Here is an 11,404-nt window from a genome sequence, read left to right on the forward strand (position 1 = left end):
TTAAACAAAAAAAAAGGAACTTGCTCCTTTAATGCCTCTTAATTAATGTTCTATTTCCTCTGTTTTACATGTGTCGGTTTTTGCAAGGCAGCAAATGAAAATTCCAGGAACTCACGGATGAGAAAAGAAAACTTATAACATCAGACTGCACATGGTGGTTTTTACTCTTTTGCTTTTGTACAATTAAAAAATATATATATTCCATATACTCCACATAAAGAGGGCCTGGGAAATGTTGCGTCCACCAGATCTACCTTCAGGTCACAACATTAGATTGTTATTTATGACTGAATGAATATCTGCATTTGGACTTCCAGCACTGTTTTTCCGGAGACTTTTCAATCACTGGTATAAGATGGTGCCCACTTCCTGCCATTGAACCAGCCAAAAATGGCCTTCAATGCAGACAGGGTGGGAGAACTGATATGGACAATGGGAGAGCAGGATGGACACCAGGTCACAGAGCATGGCACAGCCCTAACATACATAAACACTTCAGACTCCAGCACTATATAGTTTTGTGTCTGGGACGATGACGTCATCAGAAAAAGTGCTCCTCAGAATCTTCTCATGGCATTGAGAGGTTGCTGTGTAGATTTGCTTACATGGAAGATTGCCATATTTTTTCATTATTAGGCCATAATGAGTTACATATGTTATGTGCTAAAACACGTTAGCTGATAAACCTCCACTGACCTGCATGACGTCTTTAGTAATTACCTCAACAGTTTTTTTTTCTATTTTGTCATTTTAGAACAAAAAAAAGGATATGATCTGAAAATGTTCTTGCTATGAAGACAGGTGATTATGAGGCTGGACCCGACTAAGACAAACAAACACGCAGTGACCTTGTGAAACCTAAGCTGTGAAATATGCACACCATCCAGTCCCTACATGTGACAGGCTGTGGTCTGCACATCTGAGTGCAAGGCCATTTCCTTAAGTGTGCCTCCCCCCCCCCCTCCATCCCCCCTCCCCCCATCTCATTTCCTCCATACCCAAACAAAAGCTGTTTCTCTGGGAAAAGGCCTCAGCCACTCATGCGTCTTCGTAGACCTCGCTCCTGCATGGAAGCGGACCCTTAACTCACCAGAGCGCTTGTTTACAAACTGCACCGTAGCTTCACCCAGATGGCATGCAAGACGACTGATTTGTTCAAAACAACATTCAGTCAGGTCACCCAAACACACGAGTCGAAGCTTTACACAAAAACGCCAGAACGAGACAAAGCGCAAGCTTCACCACATGAGCAGCGTAAATGGGAGTGGGCTTACCAGTAAAAGGGAAATAGGATTACTTCATAAAGTCAGTTTTCATCTGCTGTCTGATTTTTCTCTGATAAATATACTGCAACCTATTTTTTATATTAAAAAAAACAGCTGAAATTACAAACTATATAAACACATTTGCTGAATTTTAAGAATTTTCTACTTAGCCAATGATATTTAACATCATACAGATGTTTTTACGATATCCTGGCTATATCTCATATACCAAACACAAGACAAGCTGTAGACATTCTAGGTCTTAATGACAATATTTACCATCTAGGAAGTCTAACAGGAAAATAAAATGTTCTACTCAGTTATAAATTCAGAATAGAAGCAGCTTTAATTTGCCATTAACTAAACAAACACTGTTAGTAGCTTTTGCGCAGGTGGATCTTCACTGTGAGTCTAAACTCTTTGCTATCGTGTTTCTCAAGGACCTCGAGCCTCAGCTGGAAATCCTTTTCCTAATCAAAGGAGTCCAAGGGAGTAAAAGAAGAGTGCCTCTTTTCCCTGGAAGGTTTGCAGTCATGCACGCAAGCCCTTTTGCATAGCGTTGCGGGGCTCGGAAGAAACATGAGCTGGATCCCAGAAAATCTGAGCACCTGGGTGCCACAGTTGTGCAGGATGTAGTAAATCATGTCCACCATTATCTGCCTGTTTAATGCCTTTTTATCTGTAGTGAAACACACTGGCAGTGTGTACAGTGTGACTTTTAGTCTCTTTTAATGCCATCTTCACTAAACCCTTACTCAGAACTCCCAGAGGTTAAAGACCTAATGGCTTTCTTGTTCTGTATAAGTAGTAAACAGATTCAGTGGGGGGAAATATTCCACATAACCAGACAGTATTTAAAAAATCTCTTATGAGCCCTTACTGTGAAAGCTCCCGTGGTATTTGATTCTTTTAAGTAGTGTAAGCGCCTGATCCATCCAGTTTTTCATGATTGCAAGAACACTGAATGAGTAACTGAGGATTTAATAAAAAACGTTTACAACTAGGTTTAATATGTGTTTACAGGGCAACACAAATGCTCTCAGGCACTCAGGCTCTACCTGAAAAATAATAAAGCTCTTCCTCTGTGAATTAATCCTGCCCTTTCATGTTGGTTTCCCTTCCTCCCATACCAGTTATGCAGGTTTTCCCTGCATAACAGACGTGTTTGTGATTCTTTACTTTTCCTGCAACCCGAAGTTATACCGCTGATGTCCACAGCAAAAGCAGTGACTTCAAACGTCATGCCATGCCAGCTCTGTTACATCTGCTGTGCAGCTCCTAACTGTTAAAACCTCCACAGCAGCATCTTTGGCAGCAGCGCTGAATAAGCTAGTGAGCATACACAGTCAAGGCTTTCCAAGCTGCCAAGAAAAGAAATATTTAGATTAGATTAAGTCTAATCAGAAGCAAAACTTTCCACAATTACCAGCAAAAACTAGACAAAGAAAATTCCTTTTTCTGAGGCAAAGTGTCAGCTATGAATGATGGCTTACTAATGTGTGCAAGCTGCTCAGGCTAGTGTGAAGCCTAACAAGCTGTTTGTCTATGCCCATCTAGCTCTGCCACACTAAGGTGCTCTCAGTTAGCAATCGAGGTCATCAATCAGCCAGCTGCCACTGGAGGATTAATTCTCATGCCTCTTATTTCCATATATCTGTTACTGAGAATGGGTGGCACTTTTATGTGGATTCACTGAAAGTAAGTTGGAGATTTAGCCTATTTTAAACTTAAAAAATCCAAGTATTTCTTCTGCTTCAAGACAATGTGAGTTTTTTCCCCATTTGGGCCAATCCTGAGAGAGACAGAGCCCATGTTTGTCTGCGTTTCTGCATGTGTGGTCTATTGTGCAGCAACTGTAGATGTTTGAGCGTGTGTGCTTCTTTCTTTGTCTTTGGGGTTTTTCAGTATGGTGTGCCACTCCTGAAGTCTTCAAGCCACATGAAACAGATGTGGCTGAGTGATCCTCTCACTCTACTGTTACTGGTCTCCAGCACTGTTTTCCTTTGCATTAGTTTTCTGCAAAGAAACAGTTGCCGGAGGTGAAGCCCACTCATGGAAGTTGCCCTGTAAAAAAGAAAAGAAAAGAAAAATTAGAGCCAGCACAAGGCATCAAAGGCAGACATGAGCTGGCATACATCTGGGACCAAAGGCTGTCCTAAGTCTCTCTATCCCAGCCACTGTGAGGAGGAGGTGGGTAACCAGCAACTGCTGCATATTAACGCATAGCGGCATGCCACTTGAATGAGACATACAGTATAGCCTAAGCACTGTCAGCTATGTTTCATTCTGTGGTCTGTCTTTTTTTTCTAGTTTATTGAGCCTGACTTCATCTTTAATGACTGGCAGACATTTGTCAAAGCAGTTCTTAGATTTTTGGAAAACTGCGGAGCATTTTAGTGTTTATGAGACGTTTTATGTCATCTCTGTGGCTCTTCTGTTTCTTAAACTTCACTCTAGTGTGCTGCTCTTGACTGTGCTTCTTACTGAGCTTGTCATAGCATTCCCTCCCTTTGTACATTTGTTGTAACAGACAGGGATCATGTGTTTTGCTGGGGGGTATGTTTTTACAGCGATACATCCAGCTACTCGATCCCAGGCTGTTTTGTTGCAGCACTGTGTGCTCTTCTGTGCTTACCTGAGTCCGGTGGCTGAGTGATCCTCTCAATCTACAGTTGCACAATTACCAGGAGTGGGTTTTCGTGGTTGATCACATGTTGCAGTGGGGCTTCAAAACACATAGTTACACACAGATGAAACCATCGTTAGATTGTGGTTTAGCCTGCGGTCATGTAAATTATGGGCATTAAAAGAAGCAAACTTAATTACATATCAATCTTATCTATATGGGTATTAACAGAAAAAGGTGAGTTGCAGTGCCATCGTGTGGACAATGCAAAGTCTTGCAGTTGTATTTCTATTTCTCTAAAGTAAAAACAAATACTTACATACAAATTAAAGATATACAGCAGTATTAAAATATTGATTAAAAAAAGAATAGATAGATGTAAATAAATAGCTTAATAAATGTTATTGGGAATATATTTGGTGCTTGTGCCCAATCTGGAACCAGATCCACATGTTTCCACCAAAAATTCGAGAAGTTTTGTAACAGCAGCTATGGAGTCACAGCTAAAGATGTAAAAATTTTAAAAAGTTATAATGAAAATATAAAATTAATTCGTTTATTAATATTAACCTTTTTCCCTTTAAAGTTGGACTGGAAATCGTATGTGCTTGAGAAGTAAGAGGTGTTGAAACCTTTTAGCTAGACATACATACGATATGTTTTCACTAAATAATTCATTCTATTTTCCGCTGAAATCACTGATGAATAATAACAAGCAACTCGATCACTCTAAAAACTGTGATTTTAAAACAAGAAGCAGTTCATGGTTCACTGTATGAGGCACTGAGCTTAGTCTGAAGAGTTCATTTAAAAAGCAAGAGCTTGATTTTCTTTTTTAAATCTTCCTTTATTCGCTGAAACTTCTATGGCACTTTACTGGGAGCACAGAGTGAAAAGAGCCAGATGTGCCCTCTAGTGGATTCATTTTGAACAATATGACATCAACCAGGACGCCGATATGACGATTTATAAACTTTTCATAGTTCAAAGCCTCGGTCGCAGATGTCAGATTGGAAACTGTTCAGTTTTACACAAAACAGATGATGTCAGAAGTGGGATTCGAACCCACGCCTCCAGGGGAGACTGCGACCTGAACGCAGCGCCTTAGACCGCTCGGCCATCCTGACTTGTGCTGTCGATCCTTCAAAAACTGTTTTGTTGGATCATATTTAGGTAATACTTCATATAAAGCGTTTGCTGAATATATTTAATATGAATTACAAATATTTGAATAACACAAATAATTCTCCATTCTCCACTTTTCCTATTGAGTACTTCTGACTCACCACTAGATGGCGACATTATTTGATTCTCTTGGACCCAACACATTGATTTGATGCAGTTTATGGTTTAATCACAAACTGTAAAAATCAACAGTGAGTAATGGGCATCCAGATGGTGAGTCATGATTTGTTGCTACTGACAGAACAGAATCATTGTGAAGCATGCATACTGCAACCTTTCACAGATTAATGTCACTGGCTTAATCACTGCAATGACCAGAAGTAAACACAAGTCCAGGATTTACTGGGAGACTTTTGGCACCACCTCAGCACTGCTGCCTGGCAGCGAAACAAATGGGTTTGCTGCATCAGCCTTTAGGAAAAGATCCATGGGGATGTCCTGGAGCAATATTACACTGGCTCTGAAACTTTAAACCCTAAAATTCCTTTTTAAGGAGTCATACTGAGAAACACAGAGTTAGTAACAGTGCAAGATTCTGGTATGTATGCAGTTTCTTCACAAGTACATGTTGCCATTTGCCATTTTTAATCTATATTTTCACATTTTGTGCCTTTGTAAAGTGATGCATTTTTTAAAAGGCACATCTCTGCTCTCTCTCTACATTAGTCAGTGTGTGCGTGCCAGCGCGCTCGCCCAGCCCCTTCCTGATCCTCCCTCAGTACTTTTTATCTGGATAATAAGTCACTTATTATATGTTTGTCAAGCAAATAGATTTTTTCAAATTCAAAGCCCCTGAAGACAACACCATGAAGAGATGTTCACTGAACTGTGGCAGTGTCTAGCAGGGAAACACTGCCCTGTGTTCTCTGTCGAGTGGATGACACACAAACCTCCCGGATATTTGTTTGATGTTATAGCACAAGCATGAAAAAGTTCTCTATGGTTAATGTCTCCCTCTATCTCTAACATGTTGTACACTTCTGTGTGACAGTAGAAAACTTGTTAATACATTATTTTTGACCCTGTGTTGAACCCCAAATAAACTAATAAATGACAAATAATTAGCTCATCTTTTCTATTGAATCTTCTCATTAATTATTACACAGCATATATATATATATATATATATATATATAAATTATTTGCCCGTGTATTCCTCCTCCTCCTCAGCATTTATAGTAGCTTATGAAGCTGTGCCAAGCCAACTGGCATTGCAGTGATTAAAATTTATGTACTGGAAGTGTACAGAATAAAATTATCTCTCTACTTTACTAATTATTTAATGTCAGCTTAAATTTTACAGCAAAGCTTGATAATAATTCGGAACATTTGCTCACAGGTTGATATTGTCTTCAGTCATCAGAGTTCTCTCTGTCTGTTGTTTTTGTTCACTGTTGTCGTTCCCCTCCTCCGTTGCCCTCTTTGTTTCCTTCCCTGTCACCATGAGGACTGAGCTGATTGATTAGATGCCACCAAAGTCCAAATCAGCAGAAACGAAATATGACAGCAGATGTTAACCAGGCTGAGGGGAAGGAATAGGGAACACAATAAACCTTAACTACTTTAACTCATTCACATTTACTGTGCTGTTTGCGGCAAACTCATTATAGAAGCTGACAAATGATGATGGAGGTAAAGTTCTGGAAAATAAGAAAAAGAAAGGGGGGGGGGATACTAAGGCATATTTTCTTCACAGTAAAAATAGAAGCTTTGACAAAAACAGGAAATTTAGTTTGATTTTTGTTTTTTTGTAATTTTATTGTGTGTAAGAAAAATATTTAGCAAATGCATTTTCATAATGCCCGGGTTTGCATGAGTGTTATGAACAGATGAGAATAAGGAGATGTAAATATGAGGTTTGTGTCTGTGTCCTTTAAACAGATGGTGTCCAGACTGAGACAGATGAGAAGCTAAACCCAGAAGAACCAATAAGAAAAGGAGGAGATGATACAAGACCAGTTAGACTTTATGGTCACAGCTGCTTGAATTGAATAATGTGGTGTTGACTCAGGTTCTATATGTACATGTGTGTGTAGATAGATAGATAGATAGATAGATAGATAGATAGATAGATAGATAGTCATTAGATCTGAGCAACTGTTTGAGCATCTCCAGAATCTGCTGACATTAAGCCAAACTGTGCAGTCAAAGAAGACAAATGAAGGTCAACGAGTAAAAAAGAATAGAAAAAATAGCACAGAAACAGAGCATTTGCATATATAGTATATATCTGCAAAAGGCAGCCTGATGTAACCCTGCAAGACATCTGTGAGAAAAGCATATTTTGGGCTGCAATATCAAGAAGCAAGTCATTACAAGGCTATGTATGGTTTTATCTTAGATTGATTAAATCGTATTTACACTGATAATTACAGTAGCTGTTCATAAAATGGTCTTTTATTCTGGCTGCTGCATGCCTTCTTTACTGTGAATGTTCTTACTATTCATTATCAATACAAATTATCCATGTACTGGTTTTTCATGATGATGGCAAAAGAGATTGCGTGATTTTGCCAGCGGGCCAGACTGGCCAGCATTTATATTTTATAGGATATCACAGCATAAATAAAAACTTGCTGAAAGATTACAGCTACAGCCAGATACAGGCAGAGCTGATCATCACTGCTCCAGCAGTGATGGTAAATTAATTCATTCAGATGTTTAAAGTGCTCACAGTCCTGCAAAAAAAAGAAAAAGAAAAAGTCAATGATACATATAGGCATTAGATCTAAGCGGTGTAAAGAAATGCAAAGGATGCCATCATGTCTGTCAAGTCCTCTTTGAAAAGGCCACATGTTTGCCAACACTGCAACTTTGGGAAGCCATTGTCATAACGTGCGCCTCTTTCTTTCCTGTGATGAGCATCATATCCACGCCGTTTTCAAATCGACAACACATAAATGGTCACGCAGCGGCTTCGAGAGAACGGTAATGATGTTAGCCATATGCCAAGGCCATCTCAATAACTTCACACGATCCAGTCGAGCATTTACTGTGCCATTTCTGACAGCGTCTGAGGAAACATTTTCCACTACCACAGAGGTGGAGGCTCAGTGGTGATTTACTCTCAGTGATTATGTTAGTAATGATTAGCGTTGACATTTCCAGAAATGAGCAGATCAAAATGTCATAGCCGCAGCTTTGCAACTAGCACACTGGACCAGACGAGGTATAAAAAACAAAAACTAATCCTCAATATAAAAATAGATATTAATGCATGGTATGCATAGCTTGCATGAAATTAGATTTTCATATGTATAAGTAAAAACGCTTCCCCTCCTGAGTCCAAAGCAAGAGTTGTGCACACTGGTTTGCAGATCCACAGCTTTCTACCAGAAATCTTGTCACATTCTAATTCTCCAGTTTCACAAATATGACTCAGTCTTGCATCAGGTCAAGGCTATTACAGCAGATATTCCACCGGCTTTTTGATTTCCTTCTGTGTAGACCCAGGTGCTCACTTGACCTTCTGCTAATGAGAGCCAGGGGAATGTGACGTCACTAGCAGAAGTTTTCGTCAAGTGGACCTTCAATTTAGTGGACTGGATTTTAACCTTTCAAATGAACCGTCTGCAAAAACAAATCTCATAAAACAGGGCGGGGACTCAGGCAGGTTTTATTTTTACCTGCTGGTTAATAAAAGCGAAAGAAGACAGCGTCATCGGTCTTGCTTGTCGTCTCTGAGCTCCGTGTAGTAAGACGAGAGTGTCTAATCCTGCGCACAGACAGGCGAGGAAGCATAGGGGAGGTGGGGGGTGAAGAAGACCAAAAAATGCTGCTGCTGAAAGGAACCATACAATAGTGACAGTGTGGTGGAAGGGAAAGACGAGGTGGGCTGATTTTTACTCCACTTCAAGTCCAGTTTTCAGCTATTTTTCTCCACTCGGGTAAATCAAGAGTCAGAGACCATGAAGGCTGCTGGCGAGATAACTTTACCTGCAGCTTAAATATTTGATATTGCTGAATGAGATGAAACCTTCTCCTCGAATGCACAAGGTAAGTTCAGCCTTGTTTTTTGTTTCCACGGTCGTTACTCCAAGGTCTTCTGCGCGTTTTTCGTTTTTTTCTTTTGTTTTTTTGTTTGGTTCGTCGAAATCTGCAAGAAAGGTGAAACATTACCAGATAAAAACACAAACAATCCGATGTTCCTCTTTCACACTCTTCTACATATAGATATTATCTTCAGGAAATATATCATAAATGTGTGCTATTCTTATTATACCAGTTGTTTTTTGCAAAACAAACAAGGGCTGCTTCGCTTTGTTTTCTTGTCTTGATGTTTCAGTACCTCGGACAGCGTCGCTATAGTGGTAATACTACAGATTCTCCACTGAAGGGCAGCAGGAGTCTCTCATATCCCTGCATTTGTTCCTAATTGCCATTTAATGAGGAATAGCCAGAAGAAAATAGAATGTTTTCATATTTGCATCCATGATTTGTGCATGTTTTATAGAATTACAGTATTGCCTCAGTTTCATTTGCCTAGTAGTATTTTTTTTATTCTATTTTTAACAGAGGTTTTGATATGATGCTCAGCGGTGATCATCAGGAGTCTGATCTCCCCTGGGGACACACGGACACCCTTCTGGACTCCCTCGGTGCGCAGTGTGGGTCCATGCCGGTCGGAACCCACGATGGAGAGGCCAAAGTGCGTTCCAAGGAGGAGAAGAGGCGCAAGAGGCGCGCCACAGCCAAATATCGATCTGCGCATGCCACCAGGGAACGGGTCCGTGTAGTAGCCTTCAATGTGGCCTTTGCAGAACTAAGGAAACTGCTCCCAACGCTCCCGCCAGACAAAAAGTTGTCCAAGATTGAAATCTTGCGACTCGCGATTTGTTACATCTCATATCTCGACCACGTGCTGGACATTTAGGACAAGTGTGGCAGTGCGTATCCAGCCACTAAAGAACAAGGGATATGGGGAATCCCTGGTCTGTATCCTAATGGAATACCACGCTGACATTATTATTGCATGATGATGTTTCATTATGAGGATGAGCTGCAGCACTGGAGACTTAACATCCGTAGAAGCACCCGAAGAATGGAAAATATTTTGGGACCTTCTCTATATCACATATTGCATTTTGTTTATTAATCACTAACTTATGGAAACATTATCATGCTTGGGGTTGGTTCTTATTCCACCAAGTATTAAAGAAACTTATATAATATAATATGTAACTGTAAAACACTCGTGTGCTCTGTGTTCCTTCTTCTAATGGCAGCTGGAATTTCATTTCAAATCAAATTTGCTTAAAATAAACAGTAAAAAGGCTCATCTTGTTTTTTCAAATTCATCTTGTAATATTTTTGAATCCGGAAGAGTTCAGAAACAATAAAGTTTCACCAAAATGCTGAGAAATAAATGTGAGTTTATATTTTCTTTTAGAGGGTTGTTTGTTGTGTTTGTAAAGAAGTTGACACCTCTGTCTTAGTCATGGGTAAACGAACACACAGGTCTAATTTCTGGGCATTCAAAAACAGATTTCCGAACATTTCAAGGTTCTGACATTCTGCCCAAATACCGGATGACATCAGGATGTAGCTTTCAGCTCACTCGCCCCTGTGGTTTTCCTCTCCATTAGTCTGAGGCTGCCTGCGCTCCTCCTGTCGTCCATTTATGCGAATCTGTAATGTGGCCCATGGGGCTCGAGGTATTGTTCATGTCCACTCCAGCAGCAAGAGCGAGAGTCCTTTGTGCATGCAGCACATTACACGCACTGGTCTACACACTGAACACAATGCTTCTGAGAATACAGGGAACACGGGGCTCAGCTTAATGTCAGATTTCGGGGCAAATAGGGCAAAGAAGCATAAAGCTTGTGTGTGTTTAGAGATGTTGGTTAAATGGTGAAACAAGGGCTTATTGATCACACACATAATTTTGATACAATATATTTAATGTAATTATAAGTTTAATGCAATTCCTCCTGCACATGTATTCGAATTTGAGTTTGTAAATTTCAGAATTCATTCCAGTTTATTTTTCCTTGAAAGGAGCAACGTCGCCCTCTGCTGGCGTTGTAGAGAACTACATATACGGTAAGCGGTTTCTTCGTGGTGTGATGTCAGTTTTTAAAATATGGTTATCGAGCAGGCCCAAATAAATCTTTTGTTATCATATTATATAGATCATATTTGACATCATAGTTGTCATACGGGTTTTGAGTATCTTGAGCTATTGAGAAATGTTTGTTTAATAAGATATCTCAAGAGGTTCTGCAGCATCTGGAGATTCCTCAATAGCATATGCTTTAATTACCGTGTAATCCATGCAGAAAAAGTCTCGCCATAAGGGAAATTCAGCCTGTCGAAGATGTGATGCATT

The 11,404-nt window shown here is 39.9% G+C and overlaps 1 protein-coding gene and 1 non-coding gene across 2 annotated transcripts; one reads left to right on the forward strand and one right to left on the reverse strand.

The window, feature by feature from the left end:
- Positions 1-4,935: 4,935 nt before the first annotated feature.
- Positions 4,936-5,018, reverse strand: trnal-cag (transfer RNA leucine (anticodon CAG)). The gene has a single exon. It is a non-coding gene; the product is annotated as a tRNA-Leu (tRNA).
- Positions 5,019-9,604: 4,586 nt separating this feature from the next.
- Positions 9,605-9,949, forward strand: LOC102209119 (helix-loop-helix protein 1-like). Its single transcript, XM_005723660.1, has one exon. The coding sequence runs from the start codon at positions 9,605-9,607 to the stop codon at positions 9,947-9,949; it is 345 nt and encodes a 114-aa protein (XP_005723717.1).
- Positions 9,950-11,404: the final 1,455 nt, after the last annotated feature.

Source organism: Pundamilia nyererei, unplaced genomic scaffold (genome assembly GCF_000239375.1).
Source record: "Pundamilia nyererei isolate P.nyererei 1_Seehausen unplaced genomic scaffold, PunNye1.0 scaffold00009, whole genome shotgun sequence".
NCBI lineage: Eukaryota > Metazoa > Chordata > Actinopteri > Cichliformes > Cichlidae > Pundamilia > Pundamilia nyererei.